The 23,126-nt window shown below is 38.8% G+C and overlaps 1 protein-coding gene across 1 annotated transcript; it reads left to right on the top strand.

The window, feature by feature from the left end:
• The first annotated feature begins 20,012 nt into the window (after window positions 1-20,012).
• Window positions 20,013-20,411, top strand: LOC147367621 (histone H4-like). The gene has a single exon (XM_086414165.1). It carries the CDS (start codon window positions 20,061-20,063, stop codon window positions 20,370-20,372), a length of 312 nt encoding a protein of 103 aa, XP_086270291.1. The 5' UTR covers window positions 20,013-20,060; the 3' UTR covers window positions 20,373-20,411.
• The last annotated feature ends 2,715 nt before the right edge of the window (window positions 20,412-23,126 follow it).

Here is a 23,126-nt window from a genome sequence, read left to right on the forward strand (position 1 = left end):
ATGCCATCCAGCCATCTCATCCTCTGTCGTCCCCTTCTCCTCCTGCTCCTAACCCCTCCCAGCATCAGAGTCTTTTCCAATGAGTCAACTTTTCGCATGAGGTGGCCAAAGTACTGGAGTTTCAGCTTTAGCATCAGTCCTTCCAAAGAAATCTCAGGGCTCATCTCCTTCAGAATGGACTGGTTGGATCTCCTTGCAGTCCAAGGGACTCTCAAGAGTCTTCTCCAACACCACAGTTCAAAAGCATCAGTTCTTTGGTGCTCAGCTTTCCTCACAGTCCAACTCTCACATCCATACAAGACCACTGGAAAAACCATAGCCTCGACTAGACGGATCTTTGTTGGCAAAGTAATGTCTCTGCTTTTGAATACGCTATCTAGGTTGGACATAACTTTTCTTCCAAGGAGTAAGCGTCTTTTAATTTCATGGTTGCAATTTAGAAGTAACTAAAACTTTTCTTGTTGTGGTTTTAGTCATTTGTTTGCATACATATAAATGTGTGATTATTTATGTTTTTTATTACTTGATTGTAGGATTAGATAGCATGTCAGGAAATGTTTTTTTATCTTCCTATTGACTCTGTAACGCATGGACCATGAGTGATAACCAATCCCTGATGATATACCATTAATTATTTCCAGAGATTTGCTATTATGAACTGCCTTGCCATAAAGATCCCTGTTTGTACATCTTTGATCCTTAATGGATCTTTCTGGGATAAATTCCTACAAACTGACTTAGTCAGAAGAGGTGTAGTTTTGTCTATGATGCTTTTTGCTTGTGGTTCATGGGGTCGCAAAGAGTTGGACACAACTGAGCGACTGAACTGAACTGAACTGAGATGTGATTCTGATAATATTATACTTCCACCTTGTACAGGTGGTACTCAGAACAGGATTGGGTGGAGCCAAAGTCTAGCATGCACTCTGCTTAATGATACCTTTATACCAGGTAATGTGAAAGGTGAAAGCTCTCTCATTTTAATTTCTAATTTATATCATTTTAACTAAAGAGATTGAATGTAATTTTATAGGTTCATTGATTATTAATATTTACTTCTTTGGGGAAGTGCTTATTCATTACATTTCACAGTATTTTCACCAGGTGCTAATTTTTGTGTTGATTTATAAAAAGTTTTGTAGGTTAAAAACCTTACTTCTTTTTTTTTTTTTTTGTTACCATCTTTCTAAATTCCATATATATGCGTTAGTATACTGTATTGGTGTTTTTCCTTCTGGCTTACTTCACTCTGTATAATAGGCTCCAGTTTCATCCACCTCATTAGAACTGATTCAAATGTATTCTTTTTAATGGCTGAGTAATACTCCATTGTGTATATGTACCACAGCTTTCTTATCCATTCATCTGCTGATGGACATCTAGGTTGCTTCCATGTCCTGGCTATTATAAACAGTGCTGCGATGAACATTGGGGTACACGTGTCTCTTTCCCTTCTGAAAACCTTACTTCTATCTATGTTCACCAGTTATGTTGTAAATGTTTCCTCCCATTTATACTTTGTCTTTCAGCTTTCTATATTTCATTGGTTTATGTATCTATACCAAAATAATATTTCAGTATCTTATATAGAACAATTACCTATTGTTTCTAGCTTTAATGCCTTTGTTATCTTAAAATATATAAAAATATTCACATGTTTTTGCATTTAAATCTTTAGAATCCATTATAATCCATGTGAAATTTATTTAGCCATAAGGAGTGAAATAGATATTCAATCTCTTTTCCCAAACGGTTAGTCAGTTCATTCAACAGTCCATCTTTTCAAAGATTAGTAATTAAGTTTTATGAAATACTGAATTGCTAAATACTTGGACCTATTTCTGTTCTTTCTGTTCTATTTCATTTATCTGTCTAATATGCTAGGACAGTACTTCTTTAATTGCTTTACCTGTGTAATTTTGATGTTTTGTAATTTTGCTTCATTCTGATTCTTTTTCAAGATTTGAAAATGTCTTCTTTGCTAGGAATAGCCCTTCCCCCAACATGATAGGATGTTTACTTTTATTATCAGTAGGCTGAGAAAACACATATGCGTGTACATTCTTAGATCACAGATTCTCTGATTCAGTTTTGAGGCGCCAAAGGAGGAAAACAGAGGGAAGCTGTTCTCCAATTCATGGTTATTAAATGGAAAAGCAAGTTTGGTATAATGATACAGCACATTTCTCTAACAGTGGTCTACACTGTTTTTTTCTGATATATCTGGTGACTTGCAGCAGAGTGAACTGCTAAAAAAACAAGTGTAGGTCACTCTACACTTTGTTGTCTTTCCACACATGCAGCTGGACATATTTGTATTTAATATAAATTTATTAAACTATAATTTATGCTATAGGATATGTTTATGTTAATTTATAATTTAGAGCCTGATGGTTGTTGACAACAGTTTCTTTTATGACTGGTATAACTAGACAGTCCCCCTTTCAGTATATGTTTGATGTTATGGAGAGAATCCTTAACAGAAAGTATACATTGGACACCCTTTCTGTTACATAAAACAGACACACAAACTTACATAGAACCTAAGAACTTAAAATTTTCTGCTATTTATTTCTTCTATAGTTAAGAGGACTATAGTTTGTAAGGCGATATGTAGACACATTCCCTACTCTATCTTTCTGTATTAAAGAAGGTAAATGTTAGAACATGGCTGGGGCCATTGAGGATTTGGAAGGAATTGTGTCTGTGGTCACAATCAGAGGATGGGCATCTAGAGACAGCAGGGAGCAGGGGAGCTGTCAGTGTCTCAGGGGAGCTGTTAGTGTCTCAGGGAGCAGGGGAGCTGTCATTGCAGCCATGTGGAGTTCTCAGCCACGGAGGGCATCAACTTCAGTAACACGGAAGGTGTGGGTTGGAGTGACCCAAAATAGGTCCTGCGTTCTCCTTGTCAGAGGCTACGCTGAGAACTGAAAACATCTTGAGCAACCAGAGCATTAAAAAAACTCATGATTGGTGAGAAGCTAATGATGGCTCCATCAGGACTGGACCGTCCTCTGCTGTCCACCTGGTCTTAGTGTCCTTGTAGAACAGGGACATCTCAGAGGAGAAGCAGGACTAGAGCTTCCTGGGAGTGCTGTCTGAGCAGGTTGTGGAGGGAAGTGGGTATGAAATGCAGGGGAGAGGAAGTTGGGGAGGCAGCTAGCTACTGAACTTTGGTGAGCGGACATCAGGTGAGCAGTCATCAGGTAGACTCATATACACACCTGAAATCAGAGGCTGCCAGCTGATCCTCCAGGGACTGGACTCCCAGGCCCTGGTGAGCCCTCCAGGACCTTCTGCACCTGGGAGGAATATCCTTAACCAGCGGTTGTGTGAGCTTCTGCTTATTGGCTCAATCCACAACCTCCTGCCTGGAACCTGCAGAGGGTGCTGTCTGAACAAACCCTGACTCAGGGAACAGCGCTGTAAATTTAGGAATGTTTGTCATCACGGGGAAAATTTTTTTACTTTTATTTTGACAGCTCTTTTCATTTGTTTTTTGTTTTTGAGGCACTTTATAAAAAGTAAAAATTAAAGATGCTGTGAACAGTGGTCGGAGATCGGTAAACTGCAACAGCTGACCAGATTTGTCCAGTGGCCTCTTTTGTATATGCCCTCCCACACCAAGGATGGTTTTTACAATTTTAACGGACTGTTTAAAGGGTGTTTAAAAACTCATACAAGAATTAAACACTGGACTGCAGCCCAGTCCCTCCCCTATCTCCCCATCACACAATTATTCTCCTGTTCGGTAGAGTTTTTATTGCCCCTAGCCCATCCTGTTTTCCTCTCTTTTGCAAGAAAATACAGGTACAAACTACTCCTCCAGTCAGGAGTCCCTGAGATGTGCTGCCTTTTGGTTTTCAGAAGCTGCCAGTGGGTTCCAGTGTGTTGTGTTATGGTATCAATGATTTTTAAAATTATATTGTTGTTGTTTTTTTTATATTGTATACTTAAAAGGCAGTATCTTTTGTACTTTAATTTTTCAGAAAAAGATGCATAATGTACTTTTGTTTTTCCTTCTTTTGGAGTGTGTTATATATAGTCTGTGTGCTTCTCCTGATGAGAATAAACTTTATAAAAATAAAAAGTACAACTAAACAGTGTTGACTATGCCTCAGAGATTCCTTGTGACCTGGGCATTTTTGCTAACATTAAAACCTAACATTTTTACTCTCTGGCTGTCTGTAATAAGTGTGTGGACCTGTGACATGCTGCTGCTGCTGCTAAGTCGCTTCAGTCGTGTCTGACTCTGTGTGACCGCATAGATGGTAGCCCACCAGGCTCCCCAGTCCCCGGGATTCTCCAGGCAAGAACACTGGAATGGGTTGCCATTTCCTTCTCCAATGCATGAAAGTGAAAAGTGAAAGTGAAAGTGAAGTCGTGTCCGACCCTTATTGATGCCATGGACTGTAGCCTACCAGGCTCCTCTGTCCATGGGATTTTCCAGGCAAGAGTACTGGAGTGGGTTGCCATTTCCTTCTCCCCCGTGACATAGATAATCTAAATTATTCAAGGAATTTATTAAGTAAGAGTATTACGGTCCTTCTGTACATTGCATGGATTCCTTACACTAAGTCAGAGTGGGCGGCTTAGTGCATTTTCGGAGAGAACACGTTAAGTTTGGGTACTATGTGCTCACGTATTCAATTACATCTGACTCTGTGACCTCGTGAACTGTAGCCTGCCAGGCTCCACTGTCCATGGGATTTCTCAGGCAAGAGTACCTGATCAAGCTGCCATTTCCTCCTCCAGGAGATTTTCCCAACCTAGGAATCAAACCTGTGTGTACTGCATCTTCTGCATTGGCAGGTGGGTTCTTTAGCACTGAGTCACCTGGGAAGCCCTAAGTAGGTCTAAGAGATGGAGACTATTTAACCGGAAGTTAGGTTTTACTGGGAAAAGCACATTCAAGTCATTGGGATTGAATAGCCAGCTGTTCTGAGCTGGTTTACCCTGGTCATAGTCAGGAAAAAGAAAAAAAGGGTCTCATCACCCACAGAGCACACCGAGGCTGCCTCTAATCACAAGTCTGCCGACTCCTGCCTTCTTCTTCCGTGTGACCTTTGCAAGGACCTGATCACCCCCTACACTACCCCACCCCCCACAGCCCTCCAGAAGCCAGAGGTTATGTCTAAGCTTATAATAAATCTTGTAATAAATATGAAATATTTATCTTAAGCTTTCCCACTCTTGCTCTTTTACATATAATAATGAAATGTGATGATAGTGGTTTAGTCACTAAGTTGTGTCCGACTCTTGCACCCCAATGGGAGAATCCTGCCAGGCTTCTCTGCCCATGGGATTTCCCAGGCAAGAATACTGGAGTGGGTTGCCATTTCCTTCTCCTGGGGATCTTCCTGACCCAGGGATTGAACCCGCGCCTCCTGTATTGCAGGTGGATTCTTTACCACTGAGCCACTAGGGAAGCCCAGTAATGAAAGGAAGAAAGCATAAAAATATGAAAGGAAAAAAGAAAGTTCTGTTACCTTTCATTGAAGTTTTATGCAAACTTTTAAAAGAATGATTCTGTTCGAAAAATTAGGATGCAAACTGATTTACATAGAAGTATCAGGTTCAAACGTTTTTGTATCTATTTGTGGTGCTCACTCTAAGTTCTTTTTAAAATTTATAAAGATTTTAACTTTCTGAATATCTTCATTTTGCTTTATGGATGGCAATGAGAAAGCAGTGTTCATTTGTTTAACTTAGGGAATCTTTAATAAAGATCCTGATTTAATCACACATTAAAATATTAAAAATGTATTATTACTCATTCAGAAAATAAATTTGACTCAGAGAAACATACTAATAAATGGAAATCTGTCCTTTATTTATTATTTTTTTTAAAGAAAAAGACTTTCAATTTTGGAATAATTTTAGATTACAGAGAAGTTGCAAAAAAGCTACAGAGAGTGGCCATGTACCCTTCTCCCAACTTCCCCAGCATTAACATCTTATATAGCCATGAAGCATTCATCAAAATAGAAGGATTACCACTGCTGCAATATTAGTGCAATGTTGTTAGCTAAACTGAAGGTTTTATCCTACTTTACTAGCTTTCCTGTTTCAGGATTCATACCAAGGTTCAAGGCTGTGGTAGGTGCCCTTTTGGGTTTAAACTCCCCTAAGACAATATCACATTCAGACTTAGGTGTTTAATGAAAAGGCTGGACTTTCTCCTTTTGAAGATTCCTTTAAGATATGATTTTCCTTCATTCTGTAATGTAAGAACCAACGAGAGAAAGATAAAAAACTCCTCTACCTTCAAGTGCTTTTAAATAACAAAGATTTTTGGACAGACACCATATTGACAGAAAGAAACCCTTAGTAATTTTTCTTAGAAATTCAAAACTCTCATAATTATTGATAGAAAATTCTTCCTAAATTCCAAATTAAATTCTTTCTGTGGGAATCTAATTCAGCAGAAACAACAAAGAGTTTATCATTGTCATCATTAAAAGTAGAATCAATGGTTGTTTGGTTTAACTCATCATGAGAATCAGGGTCCTGGTGGGAAGTTTGGGGGCCATCAGAGAAAAAGTAAGTCAGGAACCACAGAACAGTTTCCTTGCTGTGGCAGGAGAGACGGAAGAGCTCCCTCTGACAGGGCTGCTGGCTTTGCCAGGACACCCCTTCTTTTCACCAACTGAGTGTGGGGTAAGACCCCAGAGGCTGGTGTGCCCCCAGCCACCCTGGCTTCACTGAGTCTCTTGTCATAGCTGTCAGCATTTCTACCTTACAACAGTCTCGGCTGAGTGAATATTTGCATCAGGGTTTATTTAGTTTCCGATGACTAGAAATCAAAGTCAGGAGCAAAACACCTAAAACCTTGCCAAAACCCCCCCGAAAACCTGTCAGAAAAAGTGGCAGTTACACCACAGGGAGCATATCAGCTTCCTCCTGCCAGCTGAGGCTTCACACTGAACATGTGCTTTTGTATTTAAGATTGTTTCCATTTTTTTTTGGTTTGAAGAAACCACATGCTCTTGTGTTTCCAGAAAACACCATTCTGTTGATGACCTTGGGGAGAGACAGTTGAATTCACTTGTATTCCATCAAGATGTTGGTTCTGCTTCCAGGAAAATCGCCAGTGTGCCAGGTCAAGACAGGGAAAGGCAGCTCCATTTCTGCCTCCAAATGATTCTCCCAGGGCCAGGCTTAGCTGTGCTGGAGACACCCCTTCCCTGGGGGAACTCAGAGAGCCCAGCCCACCAGGAGCAGGCTTGTCTTAGGAGATTTGTGCTTCTGCTTAGTATGTGATCACCTCTGAACTCCGTCCAATGGCAGGAACTCTGCACCTGAGCATGTGTGCCCACAGTGGTGCCCGTTAGAAACTTGACTCTGCTCTGAGGCCTGTTTGATACATCCATAAAGGCCGCCATTTTGTTCCTAGGTTCCTGCATGTAGGATCAGAGCAGTCCCAGAGTCTCTTCCATCTTTAGAGAACCCAATTTGTATAAAGTTCTTTCTCACACTGTTCAATACTTTTTCTTCCTAACACCTCTTGGTGATAAGGATGCCTTCAGGAACTAAGACTTAATCTTTTATTGTCACGAAAGTCTAGTTTGGGGATGTCATCAGTGGAGCCAAGTGCATAGACTCTGGGCTTCTCTGGCTTGGACTTCTAGTACTGTGCTGAATAGAAGTGGTAAGAGTGTCTTCCTGGTATGAGGGGGAAAATATTCAGTTTTTTTAACTGCTGATTATTATGTTGGCCATGGGCTTTTCATACAAGGTCTTTGTTGAGATCATTTCCTTCTGTTCGTAGTGTGCCAAGAGTTTTTATCATGAGAGGATGCTTAATCTTGTCAATTACTTTTTCTTCATTTGTTAAGATGATCATGTGAATTTTTTATTCTTCATTTTGTTAATGTAATGTATCACATCTATTGATTTGCCTATATTGAACCATTCTTGCGTCTCAGAGATAAATCCCACTTGATCATGGTGTATATCCTTCTTATGTGCTGTTGAATTCAGTCTGTTAGTATTTTATTGAGGATTTTTCCATCTATAGTCATCAGGGATATTGGTCTATAGTTTTGTTTTCTTGTGGTATGTTTTCCTAGTTTTAATAACAGGTAATACTGGCTTCATAAAATGAATTATAAAGTGTTTCATCCTCTTCGGGTTTTTGGAAGAGTTTAAGAAAGAACAGCATTAAATTTTTGAAAGTTTGGTAAAATTCACCAGTGAAGGCATCTGGCCTTGGGCTTTTCTTTACTGGGAGGTTTTTAATTACTGATTCAATCTCTTTACTCATTATTTGTAGGTACCATAACTTCTTTATCCATTCATCTGTCATTGGGCATCTAGGTTGCTTCCATGTCCTGGCAATAGTGATGCAACAAACATTGGAGTACCTGTGTCTTTTTGAGTTATGGCTTTCTCAGGGTATATGCCCAGTAGTTGGATAATTTGGTCATATGGCAGTTTTATTACTAGTCTTTTAAAGAATCTCCATACTGTTCACAATGGAAGCAAGGTCCAATGCTGTAAAGAGCAAATGGCATAGGAACCTGGAAAAACAAGACCAGGAGCTGACTGTGGCTCAGATCATGAACTCCTTATTGCCAAATTCAGACTTAAATTGAAGAAAGTAGGGAAAACCACTAGACCATTCAGGTATGACCTAAATCAAATCCCTTATGATTATACAGTGGAAGTGACAAATAGATTTAAGGGACTAGGTCTGATAGACAGAGTGCCTGATGAACTATGGATGGAGGTTCATGACATTGTACAGGAGACAAGGAGCAAGAGCATCCCCAAGAAAAAGGAATATAATAAAGCAAAATGGCTGTCTGAAGAGGCCTTACAAATGGCTGTGAAAAGAAGAGAAGTGAAAAGCAAAGGAGAAAAGGAAAGATATACCCATTTGAATGCAGAGTTCCAAAGAATATCAAGGAGAGATAAGAAAACCTTTCTCAGCGATCAGTGCAAAGAAATAGAGGAAAACAACAGAATGGGAAAGACTAGAGATCTCTTCAAGAAAATTAGAGATACCAAGGGAACATTTCATGAAAAGATAGGCTCAATAAAGGACAGAAATGGCATGGACCTAACAGAAGCAGAAAATATTAAGAAGAGGTGGCAAGAATACATAGAAGAACTATACAAAAAAGATCTTCACGACCAAGATAATCACGATGGTGTGATCACTCACCTAGAACCAGACATCCTGCAATGGAAAGTCAAGTAGGCCTTAGGAAGCATCACTACGAACAAAGCTAGTGGAGGTGATGGAATTCCAGTTGAGCTATTTCAAATCCTAAAAGATGATACTGTGAAAGTGTTGCACTCAATATGCCAGAAAATTTGGAAAACTCAGCAGTATCCACAGGACAGGAAAAGGTCAGTTTTCATTAAAATCCCTAAGAAAGTCAATGCCAAAGAATGCTCAAACTACCACAGAATTGCATTCATCTCAATGCTAGCAAAGTAATGCTCAAAATTCTCCAAGCCAGGTTTCAACAATACATGAACCGTGCATTTCCAGATTTTCAAGCTGGTTTTAGAAAAGGCAGAGGAACCAGAGATCAAATTACCAACATCTGCTGGATCATCAAAAAAGCAAGAGAGTTCCAGAAAAACACCTATTTCTGCTTTATTGACTATGCCAAAGCCTTTGATTTTGGGATCCACAGTTTATTGTGGATCACAATAAACTGGAAAATTCTGAAAGAGATGGGAATACCAGACCACCTGACTTGCCTCCTGAGAAATCTGTATGAAGGTCAAGAAGTAAGAGTTAGAACTGGATATGGAACAACAGACTGGTTACAAATAGGAAAAGGAGTATGTCAAGGCTGTATATTGTCACCCTGCTTATTTAACTTATATGCAGAGTACATCATGAGAAACGCTAGGCTGGATGAAGCTCAAGGTGAAATCAAGGTTGCCAGGAGAAATATCAATAACTTCAGGTATGCAGATGACACCACCCTATGGCAGAAAGTGAAGAAGAACTAATGAGCCTCTTGATGAAAGTGAAAGAGGAGAGTGAAAAAGTTGGTTTAAAGCTCAACCATTCAGAAAACAAAGATCATGGCATCCGGTCCCATCACTTCATGGCAAATAGATGGGGAAACAGTGGAAACAGTGACAGACTTTACTTTGGGGGGCTCCAAAATCACTGCAAATGGTGACTGCAGCTATGAAATTTAAAGACACTTGCTCCTTGGAAGAAAAGCTACGACCAACCTAGACAGCATATTAAAAAGCAGAGACATTACTTTGCCAACAAAGGTCTGTCTAGTTAAGGCTATGGTTTTTCCAGTAGTCATGTATGGATGTGAGAGTTGGACTATAAAGAAAGCTGAGCACCAAAGAATTGATGCTTTTGAACTGTGGTGTTGGAGAAGACTCTTGAGAGTCTCTTGGACTGCAAGGATATCCAAGTAGTCCATCCTAAAGGAAATCAGTCCTGAATATTCATTGAATGGACTGATGTTGAAGCTGAAACTCCAATACTTTGGCCACTTGATGCGAAGAGCTGACTCATTTAAAAAGACCCCGATGCTGGGAAAGATTGAAGGCGGGGAAGAAGGGGACAATAGAGGATGAGATGGTTGAATGGCATCACCGACTCAATGGACATGAGTTTGAGTAAACTCTGGGAGTTGGTGATAGATAGGGAGGCCTGGCAGGCTGAAGTCCATGGGGTCGCAAATAGTCGGACATGACTGAGCAACTGGACTGAACTGACTGATACTGTTCACAACAGTGGCTGTATCAATTTACGTTCCCACCAATAGTGCAGTAGGGTTCCCTTTTCTCCAAATTCTCTCTGACATTTATTATTCATGAACATTTTGACGATGGCCATTCTGACTAGTATAAAATGAAATGATACCTGATTGTAGTTTTGGTTTGCATTTCTCTAATAATGAGCAACATTGAGCATCTTTTCATGTGTTTATTGGCCATCTCTAAATAAATGTTTAAAAAGCTCTAGGCTTCTTAATAATATATTCTTTACACATATTATCTATATATTTTTCTTTACCATAGCCTGTGAATTAGAGATTATTATTATTTCTGTTTTATAGATGGAGATGCTGAGGAAGAGGAGGTGAAGTAATGTGCCATGGTCACATAGGCAGGAAGTTTTAGAACCAAAATTTGAACCCAGATCTCTCTGTTTCTGGACCCCTGTTCCTAATTTCATCTTTAATGTTCCAGGGACCAGAGAGTATACATTCCAACCCAGAGAATAGTTTTCTGGAGTAAGGGTACAATTATTTCAGAACCTCTGTAATGCATTTTCACAGTTCAAAACACAGACTAATGACATTGTATTAGTCCACCAAATTATAAGGATGTTTTGGGGATCCCAGCAAAATGAGAAAAGACAAGTGTCACCAATGGTGACTCCTTGAGTCCTTCATGTGATCATTCATGCAGGCTGCCACTCAACTTGGGAGAAACACACAGGTCCAGAGCACAGCAGCCACCAGGGATTGTGATCTTCCTTCATCTGATGTAGGAACCAGAAATGGCCCCTGAGGTCCAGGGTGCATGTTGGGATAGTAAAAGAAGAGCTGAGGGGAGAGAGGTTATTATCATTCTTCTTATGGGTTCAAAGAAACTCCCAAATTAGAATGACAGTCATATTTACATGTCACATTACTGCCATTTTCACATAGCTAATTCAGAGATGTGCCTGGGGAATAAATTTTCTAGATTTGTCAAGATTTGGGAGCATTATTGAAAGCAGGCTATTTCTGTGTGAAATTCAGCAACTTTGGCCTTAGAAAGGTCCTGAGTACTGCTGACAAAGGAATGCTATTATTAATGTGTAGCTGATTAGACTGCTACTGATTGGATTCATGCATTTAGCCAGCAAGACAAATTAGCGTGACATTCAATATCTTTACAATTTACTATCTAACTTTCCTAGTTCAATTCTTAATTAATTATTATTCTTAATTAATTCTTAATTAATAAATTAATAAATAATTTCTTATTTATTTCTTATTTATTTATCTATCCATTGCCCCTTCTCTTCCTCTTTCTTTCTTTTAAAATTGAAGTTTGTTTTACCCTTTTATTTACCTATTTAAATTTGAGATATAATTGAAACAATATTCTTACTTTTCAAGAAAAATGACCCAAGCCAGATAGTTGAGCTTTATATGATCTTGTCTTTCTAGTGGAAATAAGTACCTTGTAAGTACAAATCATGAGAAGTTGTCTTACATGACTCTGCCCACTCTTCTTATTGGACATGTGTGTATGTATATACATCACATCTAATGTGCACCAGGCAGTTCTAAGTCCTGAGACACAAGACGGGCAAGGTCTCTGTCTCCAGAAGCTGACAGTCCAGGAGAAGATAAGTGATCAATAAGCTAACTGATACATAAGCAGTTATATCCCAGGTAAAATTAGTGCTATGAAGAATTATAAAAAATGGGAAGGAATAAATGCTGTGTTAGTGAAGATATCTCTGAAGCAAAGACATCTGGGGTATGAATAAATGAAGGGGCTCATGAGTTAATACTCTATGGGAAGATGTAGAGCAAGAGTGTTCTAAAGAGAAGACAAGGGAAGTGCAAAGGACCTGGACTGTTCAAGCCAGGGTGTTTGGGACGAAGTGAGCATTAGGGTGCGTGATAGCTGAATTGTGGACAAGACAGAGGCCACATCAGGTCCATCTTGTAAATCATAGAAATTGCTTTGATTTTGTGAAAAGACAAAAGAGGCCATAGGAAAATTTTGATGACAAGAGGGACTTTGTTGGGTTATTTTTAAATTACTGGACATAGGAAACTATTGCATTGCAAAACTTTAATTTCACTGAGTTGACCCTCATCTATTTGTAAAATTAAGGCATCATTCACATATGATAAATATACAAATCTCATAGGCATGTTTTGATTAGTTTTGACAAGTGTGTGTAAATGTACACACTTAAGTAACCACCACCACAAGGACGACATAGCGAACTTCCCATTCTCAAGAAGTTTCCCCATTGCAGCAAGTCTCTGTTCCCCTAGAGTCAAAAATTCTCATTTCTGTCACCTTAGTTTTCCCAGTTCTTGAACTTTATTTAAAAGAAATCATATGCTTAATGTATTCTTGTGTGTCTGGCTTCATTTCCTCATTGTCATTTTCTGAAGATAAATCCATATTATTTGTTCATTTATTTTTATTGGGTATATATTTATTTGTCCATTGTCCTATTAGTGAATATTTGAGCTGATTCCAGTTTTTGGTTGTTCTACATAAAGCTGTTATGAAAATTCTTGTATGAGTCTCTTTTTTGTGGATTTATGTTTTTATTCTTCTTGAGAAAATTCAGAGAATCAAGAATGGGATTGGTGAATCATGGATTTTGTTTAGTTAAGGGAAGCTGCCAAATACTTCCAGAGTGATTGTACCATTTTATGTAAAAGATTTGTGCAAAGAATTCCAGTTGCTTTGCATCTTTGCCAATGCTTAATGTCACGTGACTATCCTTGAACTATTCTTGTAGGGGTATAGTGATATCTCACTGTGATTTTAGTTACTCTGACAACCAATGGTTGTTAAACATATTTTATATGCATAACGGCACTTCTGTTATTATTTTCAAAATTAATGTACACATACATAATTGATTTATAATTTTATGTTAGTTTAAGGTATACAATGCATGCTAAGTTGCTTCAGTCATGTCTGATTCTGCAACCCCATGGACTGCAGCCTGCCAGATTCCTCTGTCTATGGAATTCTCCATGCAACAATACTGGGTTGGGTTGCCATACCCTCATCCAGGGAATCTCTAAGGTATACAATAGAGCGATTCAATATTTTTATAGATTAAAGTTTATTTAAAGTTATAAAATGTTGGCTACATTCCTGTGATGTACATTGCATCCTTCTATCTTGTGTCTTATATTTATCTAGTTTGTACCTCTTAATCTACTGTCTGTGTCTTGTCCCTTCCCCCACTCCCCCATCCCTCTTCCTGCTGGTAACCACAAATTTTATCTATATTTGAAAGCCTCTTTCTGTTTTATTATTTAAATTCATTTGTTTTATTTTTTAGATTCCACATATGAGTGAAAACATGTATTTTTCTTTCTCTGTCTGACATTTCACTAAGCCTAATACTCTCCAGATCCATCCATATTGTTGAAAATGGCAAAATTTAATTTTTTTTTATGGTGGAATAATATTCCATTGTGTATATACATATATATATATATATGCCAAATCTTCTTTATCCATTTGTCTGTTGATAAACATTAAGGTTGCTTCCATATCTTGGAAATTGTAAATAATGCTGCTAGGAACATTGAGGGGTGAATATATCTTTTCTAATTAGTGTTTTCATTTTTTTCAGATACATACTCTGGAGTAGAATTGCTCGATCATATGATAGTTTGATCTTTGGGTTTTTGAGAAACTTGCATACTGTTTTTCACAATGGATGCACCAATTTACATTCTCACCAATAGTGAATGAGTGTTCCTTATTCTCCAAATCCTTTACAACATTTGTTATTTGTGTTCTTTTTGATAACAGCCATTCTGACAAGTGTGAGGTGATATCTCATTGTGGCTTCAATTTGCATTGCTGTAATGATTAACAGTATTGAGCATCTCTTTCTGTGCCTGTTGGCCATCTGAATATTCTCTTTGGGAAAATGTCTATGTATTTTTTCAGTCTATTTTTAATCAGGTTGTTTGCTTATTTTTTTTTTGTTTGTTTGTTTGTTTTGTTTTGGATATTAACCCCCCCCCCCATCAATACTAAAAAGCCTCTTGATGAAAGTGAAAGTGGAGAGTGAAAAAGTTGGCTTAAAGCTCAACATTCAGAAAATGAAGATCATGGCATCCGGTCCCATCACTTCATGGGAAATAGATGGGGAAACAGTGGAAACAGGGTCAGACTTTATTTTTCGGGGCTCCAAAATCACTGCAGATGGTGACTGCAGCCATGAAATTAAAAGATGCTTACTCCTTGGAAGGAAAGTTATGACCAACCTAGACAGCATATTCAAAAGCAGAGACATTACTTTGCCAACAAAGTTTCGTCTAGTCAAGGCTATGGTTTTTCCTGTGGTCATGTATGGTTGTGAGAGTTGGACTGTGAAGAAAGCTGAGCGCCAAAGAATTGATGCTTTTGAACTGTGGTGTTGAAGACTCTTGAGAGTCCCTTGGACTGCAAGGAGATCCAACCAGTCCATTCTGAAGGAGACCAGCCCTGGAATTTCTTTGGAAGGAATGATGCTAAAGCTGAAACTCCAGTACTTTGGCCACCTCATGTGAAGAGTTGACTCATTGGAAAAGACTCTGATGCTGGGAGGGATTGGGGGCAGGAGGAGAAGGGGCCGACAGAGGATGAGATGGCTGGATGGTGTCACTGACTCGATGGATGTGAGTCTGAGTGAACTCCGGGAGTTGGTGATGGACAGGGAGGCCTGGTGTGCTGCGATTCATGGGGTCGCAAAGAGTCTGACACGACTGAGCGACTGATCTGATCTGATCTGATCAATGCTATCAATGATATCATTTGCAAATCTTTTCTTCCATTCAGTAGGCTGTCTTTTCATTTTGTCAATGATTTCCTTTGTTGTGCAAAAGCTTTTAGGTCCCATTTGGTAAATTTTGCTTTTGATTCCTTTGCCTAAGGAGACAGATGTTTAAAAAAAACATTGCTACAAGTTATGTCAAATAGTGTTCTGCCCAAGTTTTTCTCCAGTAGTTTTATGGTTTCTAGTCTTTCATCCATTTTGAGTTTATTTTTGTATATGGTGTTGGATATGGGGCATCAAATGCCGACTGTCACTGGAGAAGCCCAGTTGTCTATGAAGCCTCGATTGAGATGGTGTCTCCTCTTTTCTTTGAACAGGGAAAGTAAGCAGGAAGCCCAATTGTGGAGAGCTCAGCTATTTTTATTCTTGGTTTTCTGTTGCCTTCCTTCTACAAGTATATTAGAGAACCATTGGAGACAGAAAACTATGAAATGTTGCTTTTTAGAAATGACTATGAAAGCTTTTATCATTGCTATACCCTTAAGAGCCTCAGCTCTACGCTTTTTGAAATTTTAGGGAGAGTGAGCCTATAATTTCAAGATACCTTAAGTAGAAAGAATTGAACCACGTCTTCCAAGTGCCATTCTTCATAAATCTATTTAGAATCAAGCTTAAAAATCACCACCAGCAAATCATTTTTGTAGCCTATATGGCAACTGAACATTCTTCTATTTAATTTTTAAGCGCTGCTTTATTAAAAGACATAGGTTGCAAAAAATAATAAGCTATTTGTATTGTAAGTGGAAAAGAATGAGAATCATAGAGTAGATCTGCAGCAATCTCTTCTGAGGATGGCAAGAAAAATAGACATTTCAACTGTGCCTTTAGATTCACAGTCAGGTTGATGGAAACAAATAGCCCCAGGTCATTCACCTTAAAACCTAAGTAAAGAAACAAACAGTTGGCCAACCAGAAGTGTAACTGGTATAGAATTTAAAGGCTCAAGAGACAGTTTTCTATGACAGTTAACCTGGGGTATCCTCGGATTACATAAAAGATCTTCATGACCCAGGTAACCACAATGGTGTGATCACTCACCCAGAGCCAGACATCCTGGAATGTGAAGTCAAGTGGGCCTCAGGAAGCATCACTATGAACAAAGCTAGTGGAGGTGATGGAATTCCAGTTGAGCTATTTCAAATCCTGAAAGATGATGCTGTGAAAGTGCTGCACTCAATATGCCAGCACATTTGGAAAACTCAGCAGTGGCCTCAGGACTGGAAAAGGTTAGTTTTCATTCCAACCCCAAAGAAAGGCAATGCCAAAGAATGTTCTAATTACTGCACAATTGCATTCGTCACACATGCTAGCAAAGTAATGCTCAAAATTCTCCAATCCAGGCTTCAACAGTATGTGAACCATGAACTTCCAGATGTTCAAGATGGATTTAGAAAAGGGAGAGGAACCAGAGATCAATTGACAGCATCCATTGGATCATCAAAAAAACAAGAGAATAACAGGAAAATATCTACTTCTGCTTTATTGATTATGCCAAAGCCTTTGACTGTGTGGATCACAACAAACTGTGGAAAATTCTTAAAAAGATGGGAATACCAGACCATCTTACCTGCCTCCTGAGAAAGCGGTATGAAGGTCAAGAAGTAACAGTTAGGACAGGACATAGAACAACAGATTGGTTCCAAATTGGGAAAGTAGTACGTCAAGTCTGTATATTGTCACCCTGCTTATTTAACTTATATGCAGAGTACATCATGTGAAATGTCAGGCTGGATGAAGCACAAGCTGGAATCAAGATTGGCAGGAGAAATATCAATAACCTCAGATATGCAGATGACACAGCCCTTATGGCAGAAAGCAAAGAAGAACTAAAGAGCCTCTTGATGAAAGTGAAAGAGGAGAGTGAAAAAGTTGGCTTAAAGCTCAACATTCAAAAAGCAAAGATCATGGCATCCAGTTCCATCATTTCATGGCAAATAGATGGGGAAACAATGGAAACAGTGAGAGACTTTATTTTTGGGGGCTCCAAAATCACTGCAGATGGTGACTACAGCCATGAAATTAAAAGACACTTGCTCCTTGGAAGACACGTTATGACCAACCTAGACAGCATATTAAAAAGCAGAGATATTATTTTGCCAACAAAGGTTCATCTAGTCAGAGCTATGGTTTTTCCAGTAGTCATGTATAGATGTGAGAGTTGAACTATGAAGAAAGCTGAGTGCCAAAAAACTGATGGTTTTGAACTGTGACATTGGAGAAGACTCTTGAGAGTCCCTTGGACTGGAAGAAGATCAAATCAGTCAACCCTAAAGGAAATCAGTCCTGAATATTAATTGAAAGGACTGATGCTGAGGCTGAAACTCCAATTTACTTTGACTACCTGATGCAAAGAACTGCTGCTGTTGCTGCTAAGTTGCTTCAGTTGTGTCCAACTCTGTGCAACCCCATAGACAACAGCCCATCAGGCTCCTCCATCCCTGGGATTCTCCAGGCAAGAACACTGGAGTGGGTTGCCATTTCCTTCTCCAATGCAAGGAAGTGAAAATGAAAGTGAAGTCGCTCAGTCGTGTCCGACTCTTCATGACCCCATGGACTGTAGCCTACCAGGCTCCTCCATCCATGGGATTTTCCAGGCAAGAGTACTGGAGTGGGTTGCCATTTCCCTCTCTGCAAAGAACTGACTCGTTGGAAAAGACCCTAATGCTGAGAAAGATTGAAGGCAGGAGGAGAAGGGGATGACAGAGGATGAGATGGTTAGATGACATCACCAACTCAATGGACATGAATTTGAGCAAGCTCCAGGAGTTGGTAATGGACAGGGAAGCCTGGTGTGCTGCAGTCCGTGGGGTGGCAAAGAGTCAGACACAGCTGAGTGACTGAACTGAACTCAACTGAGGGATGACATTGAGCTTCCCAGGTGGCGCTAGTAGTAATGAACCCACCTTCCAATGCAGGAGACATAAGAGATGCAGGTTCAACCCCTGGGTTTTGAAGATGACCTGGAAGAGGGCATGACAACCCACTCCAGTGGATTGTTTCTAGAAAATTCCATGGACAGAGGAGACTGGTGTGCTCCAGTCCATAGTGTGCAAAGAGTCAGACATGACTGAAGTGACTAAGGACAGCACAGTGCAGAGATTACATTAAATCTGTAGATTGCCTTAGGTAGTATGGTCATCTTAACAATATTAATTCTTCCAATCCATGAACACAGTATACTTTTCCAGCAGTTTGTGTCATCTTCGATTTGTTATATCAGTGTCTCATAGTTTTCCAAGTACTGGTACTTTACTTCCATAAGTAGGTTTATTTCTAGATATTTTATTCTTTTTGATGGTATGGTAAATTGGATTGTTTCCTTAATTTCTCTTTCTGATAGTTCACTATTAGTATATAGAAATGCAATAGATTTCTGTACATTAGGTTTGTATCTTGCAATTTTATCAAACTCATTGGTGAGCTCTGTTTTCTGGTGTCATCTTTAGAATTTTCTATGTATAGGTTCAAACAGTGATAGTTTTACTTCTTCCTTTCCAATTTAGATTCCTTTTATTTCTTTTCCTTTTCTAATTGCTATGGCTAGGACTTCCAATTCTATTTTGCATGAAAGTGATTAAAGTGAACATCCTTGTCTTTTCCTCATCTTAGAGCAAATGCTTTCAGTTTTTCACTGTTGAGTATGATATTACCTATGGGTTTGTCATATATGACCTTTGTTATGGTGAGGTATGTTCTCTCTATACTTGCTTTCTGGAGTTTTTAAAAATCATAAATGAATGTTGAATTTTGTCAAAAACTTTTTTCTGCATCTATGGAGATGTTCATATGATTTTAAAACTCAATTTGTTAATGTGATATATCACATTGATTGATTTGTAGATATTGAAAAATCCTCATATTCCTGGAATAAATTCCCACTGATCATGATGTATGATGCTTTTACTGTATTGTTGCATTTGGTTTGATAGTATTTTGTTCAAGAATTTTGCCCTTATGTTCATGCATAAATCAATGAAATAAAGACTAAGGGAAAAAAATTGCAAGTTCAATGAGACTAAGAGCTGCTTATTTGAAAGGATCAACAAAATTGATAAACTTTTTTTTCATTAAGAAAAAAAAGGAGAGGGCCCAAATTAATAATATCAGAAATGAAAAAAGGAAGTTACAACTGACATTGTAGAAGTACAAAAGATCATAAGAAACTGCTGTCAACAACTACATGCCAATAAAGTGGACAGCCTAGAAGAAGTGGACAAATTATTAGAAATGTACAATCCCCCATGACTGAACCCGGAAGAAATAGAAAATACAGGTCAATAACCAGTAAAGAAATTTAATCAGTAATAATAATAAACCCAACACACAAAAGTCCAGAATCATACGGCTTCACAGGTAAATTCTACCAAACACAGATGTTAGAGAAGAGTTAAAATCTGTCCTTCTCAAACTTATTCCAAACAAAAAATTCCAGAAGAAATGCTCCTAAACTCGTTCTATGAGTCCAACACCCTATGTCTGTTGACAGAAACATTGTCTTTAGAGTTGCTGTTGGTTTACTTTTCGTGAAACCATGTCTGGACGCGGCAAAGGCGGCAAAGGTCTGGGGAAAGGCGGCGCTAAGCGCCACCGTAAGGTTCTGCGCGACAACATCCAGGGCATCACTAAACCTGCTATCCGCCGCCTGGCTCGTCGTGGTGGTGTGAAGCGCATCTCTGGGCTCATCTACGAAGAGACCCGCGGGGTCCTGAAAGTGTTTCTGGAGAACGTGATCCGGGACGCGGTCACCTACACCGAGCATGCCAAGTGGAAGACAGTCACCGCTATGGACGTGGTCTACGCTCTCAAGCGCCAGGGCCGTACTCTCTACGGCTTTGGCGGTTAAGCTTTCCAGTTTGCTCTCAGGAGCTTGATTTCAACCAAAGGCCCTTTTCAGGGCCAAAAAAAAAAAAAAAAAAGAAACATTGTCTTTAGCATTTAAAGTGATCTTGGAAAATTATATACTTATTACCATTTTGTTAGTTATTTTCTGATTTTTTAAAATAGTTCTTCTATGTTCTTTTGTTCTTTTTAGTTTCTTTCCTTGTGATTTGATGATTTTCTTTAGTGGTATGCTTGTGTTCCTTTCTCTTTGGTTTTTATGTATATATTTGAAGTTTTGATTTGTGATTACCATGGAGTTCGTATTTGTTGACCTATAGCTATATCTACTTGTTTTTTATACTGCTAGTCATTTAAGTTCAAACATATTTTAAAAGTTCTGCATTTTTTACTCCCCTCCTCCATGTTTTGTGTTTTTGATATTATATTGTATATCTTTATCTTCCCTGGTGGCTCAGACAGTAAAGCGTCTGCCTGCAATGCAGGAGACCTGAGTTCCATCCCTGGATCAGGAAGATCCCCTGAAGAAGGAAATGGCAACCCACTCCAGTATTCATGCCTGGAAATTCCCATGGATGGAGGAGCCTGTGTAGGCTACAGTCCATGAGGTTACAGAATAAGACATGACTGAGCGACTTCTGTCTCTCTTATGTCCATCCCTTAATGTTTATTGTAGTTATAGTTAATTTTACAATTTTTATCTTTTAGTCTTTATAGTTGTTTGTTTAATTGGTTGATACACAACCTTTATTATATATTTACATTTTACTAGTGGGCTTTTTCTTTCCTATAAATTCTTTATTTTATGTCATAGCCTTTTCTTTTCCACTTAGAAAAGGCCCTTTAACACTTCTTATATGGTTGTTTTAGTATTAATGAACTCTTGGTTTTTTCTTGTCCTAGAAATTCTTTATCTATCCTTCACTTCTGAATGATAATCTTGCTGAATAGATTAACCTAGATTGTAGGTTTTTCCCCCTTTAGCACTTTGAATATATCATGCCACTCCCTTCTGGCCTGTAAAGTTTCTGCAGTGAAATCAGCTTACAACCTTATAAGGGTTACCTTGTATGTGGCTCTTTGTTTTTCTCTTGCTGTCTTAAAACTCATCTCTTTAACTTTTACCGTTTTAAATATGTCTTGGTGTGTATCTCTTTGGGTTCATCTTGTTTGGGATTCTCTGTGATTCCTACTTGAAGATCTGCTCCTATAACCTCGTGTGTGGGGTCGCTGTCATTGGAACTCCCTTCTACTTTCACTGGCTCATACAAAAGTAGCAGAGGCTAGTGAACAGTACCTTCTTAGGGATGGAAACGTGATGACTGCTTAATGTGATAGTAGCAGCGCATTTCTACAGCATGGTTATAACTTCTTGCATTACAAAAATGTAAGTAAATCAAAGTACATACTTACATAGACATAATTCCTCTTTTATTTCTTCAAAATACTTAAGAAAACAAATGAGTAGGAACACTTATTTCATACTCCCCAAAATTTTAAATCACATTTTAATTTAATGGCTATCTCCACAGCTTTCCTTAAAATATGTCTTTTCATTGCCTCAAAGGATGAGAAAATAACTATATTACTCAAAGCAGGGTCCTTTTTATTTTTCATTTGGCTGAGTAAGCATATTTACCCCTTATAGTATCAAGAGTACTATTCTTTCCTCTTTTCCAATGTAGAATAAATATTTTACATACAAAAATGGGTATACATAGCCCTTGTTATTATTTCACACCTAAACAAAGTACACATGTGAAGTGTGTATATGTAAGTTTACACGTGCATATTGGTGCATGTAAAAACATGCATGCTGATTCCTGTTTCTGTATGTAAAATATTTAGTCTATATTAGAAAAGAGGAAAGAACGATACTCTTGATACTACAAGGGATAAATATGCTTGCTGCTAAGTCGCTTCAGTCGTGTCCGACTCTGTGTGACCCCATAGACGGCAGCCCACCAGGCTCCCCCGTCCCTGGGATTCTCCAGGCAAGAACACTGGAATGGGTTGCCATTTCCTTCTCCAATGCATGAAAGTGAAAGTGAAGTCGCTCAGTTGTGTCTGACTCTTTGCAACCCCATGGACTGCAGCCTACCAGGCTCCTCCGTCCATGGGATTTTCCAGGCAAAAGTACTGGAGTGGGTTGCCATTGCCTTCTCCATAAATATGCTTACTATGACTAAAATAATAACCATTTACTTAACGTCCATACTATTTAGGAAACTAGGAGCTTGACATTAACTTTCTCTAATTTTTCCAGATTTTTTCAAGATTAATACGATCATTCCTATGACCCAATAAGAATTTAAAGACAGGGAAGATTGAATATTCTATTTAATGTGACCCAGCTGGGGTTTTTTGCGGAATTTCAATTCAAACCCATTAGCAGTAATGATTTAGATCTGTCCTTGTGTAATGACTCGAAGGACCTGATGCTCAACTATGCCTGTTGCTGTTCAGTCATTCAGTCGTGTCCAACTCTTTGTGACCCCATGGACTGCAGCACGCCAGGCTTCCATGTCCTTCACTGTCTCTCATAGTTGTTCAAACTCACGTCCACAGAGTCAATGATGCCATCCAACCATCTCATCCTTTGTCACCCCCTTCTCCTCCTGTCCTCAACTTTCCCAGCATCAAGATCTTTTCCAGTGAGTAGGGGCTTCACATCAGGTGGCCAAAGTATTGGAACTTCAGCTTTAGCATCAGTCTTTCCAATGAATATTCAAGGTTGATTTCCTTTAAGATTGACTCA

Source organism: Bos grunniens, chromosome 8 (genome assembly GCF_055505025.1).
Source record: "Bos grunniens cultivar Pamir isolate PY7600 chromosome 8, Bosgru_T2T1.0, whole genome shotgun sequence".
NCBI classification, from domain to species: Eukaryota; Metazoa; Chordata; class Mammalia; order Artiodactyla; family Bovidae; genus Bos; species Bos grunniens.

Bases quoted from the DNA above. Each gene is read 5' to 3' on its own strand.
- LOC147367621 (XM_086414165.1), top strand. From the start codon at position 20,061: ATGTCTGGACGCGGCAAAGGCGGCAAAGGTCTGGGGAAAGGCGGCGCT.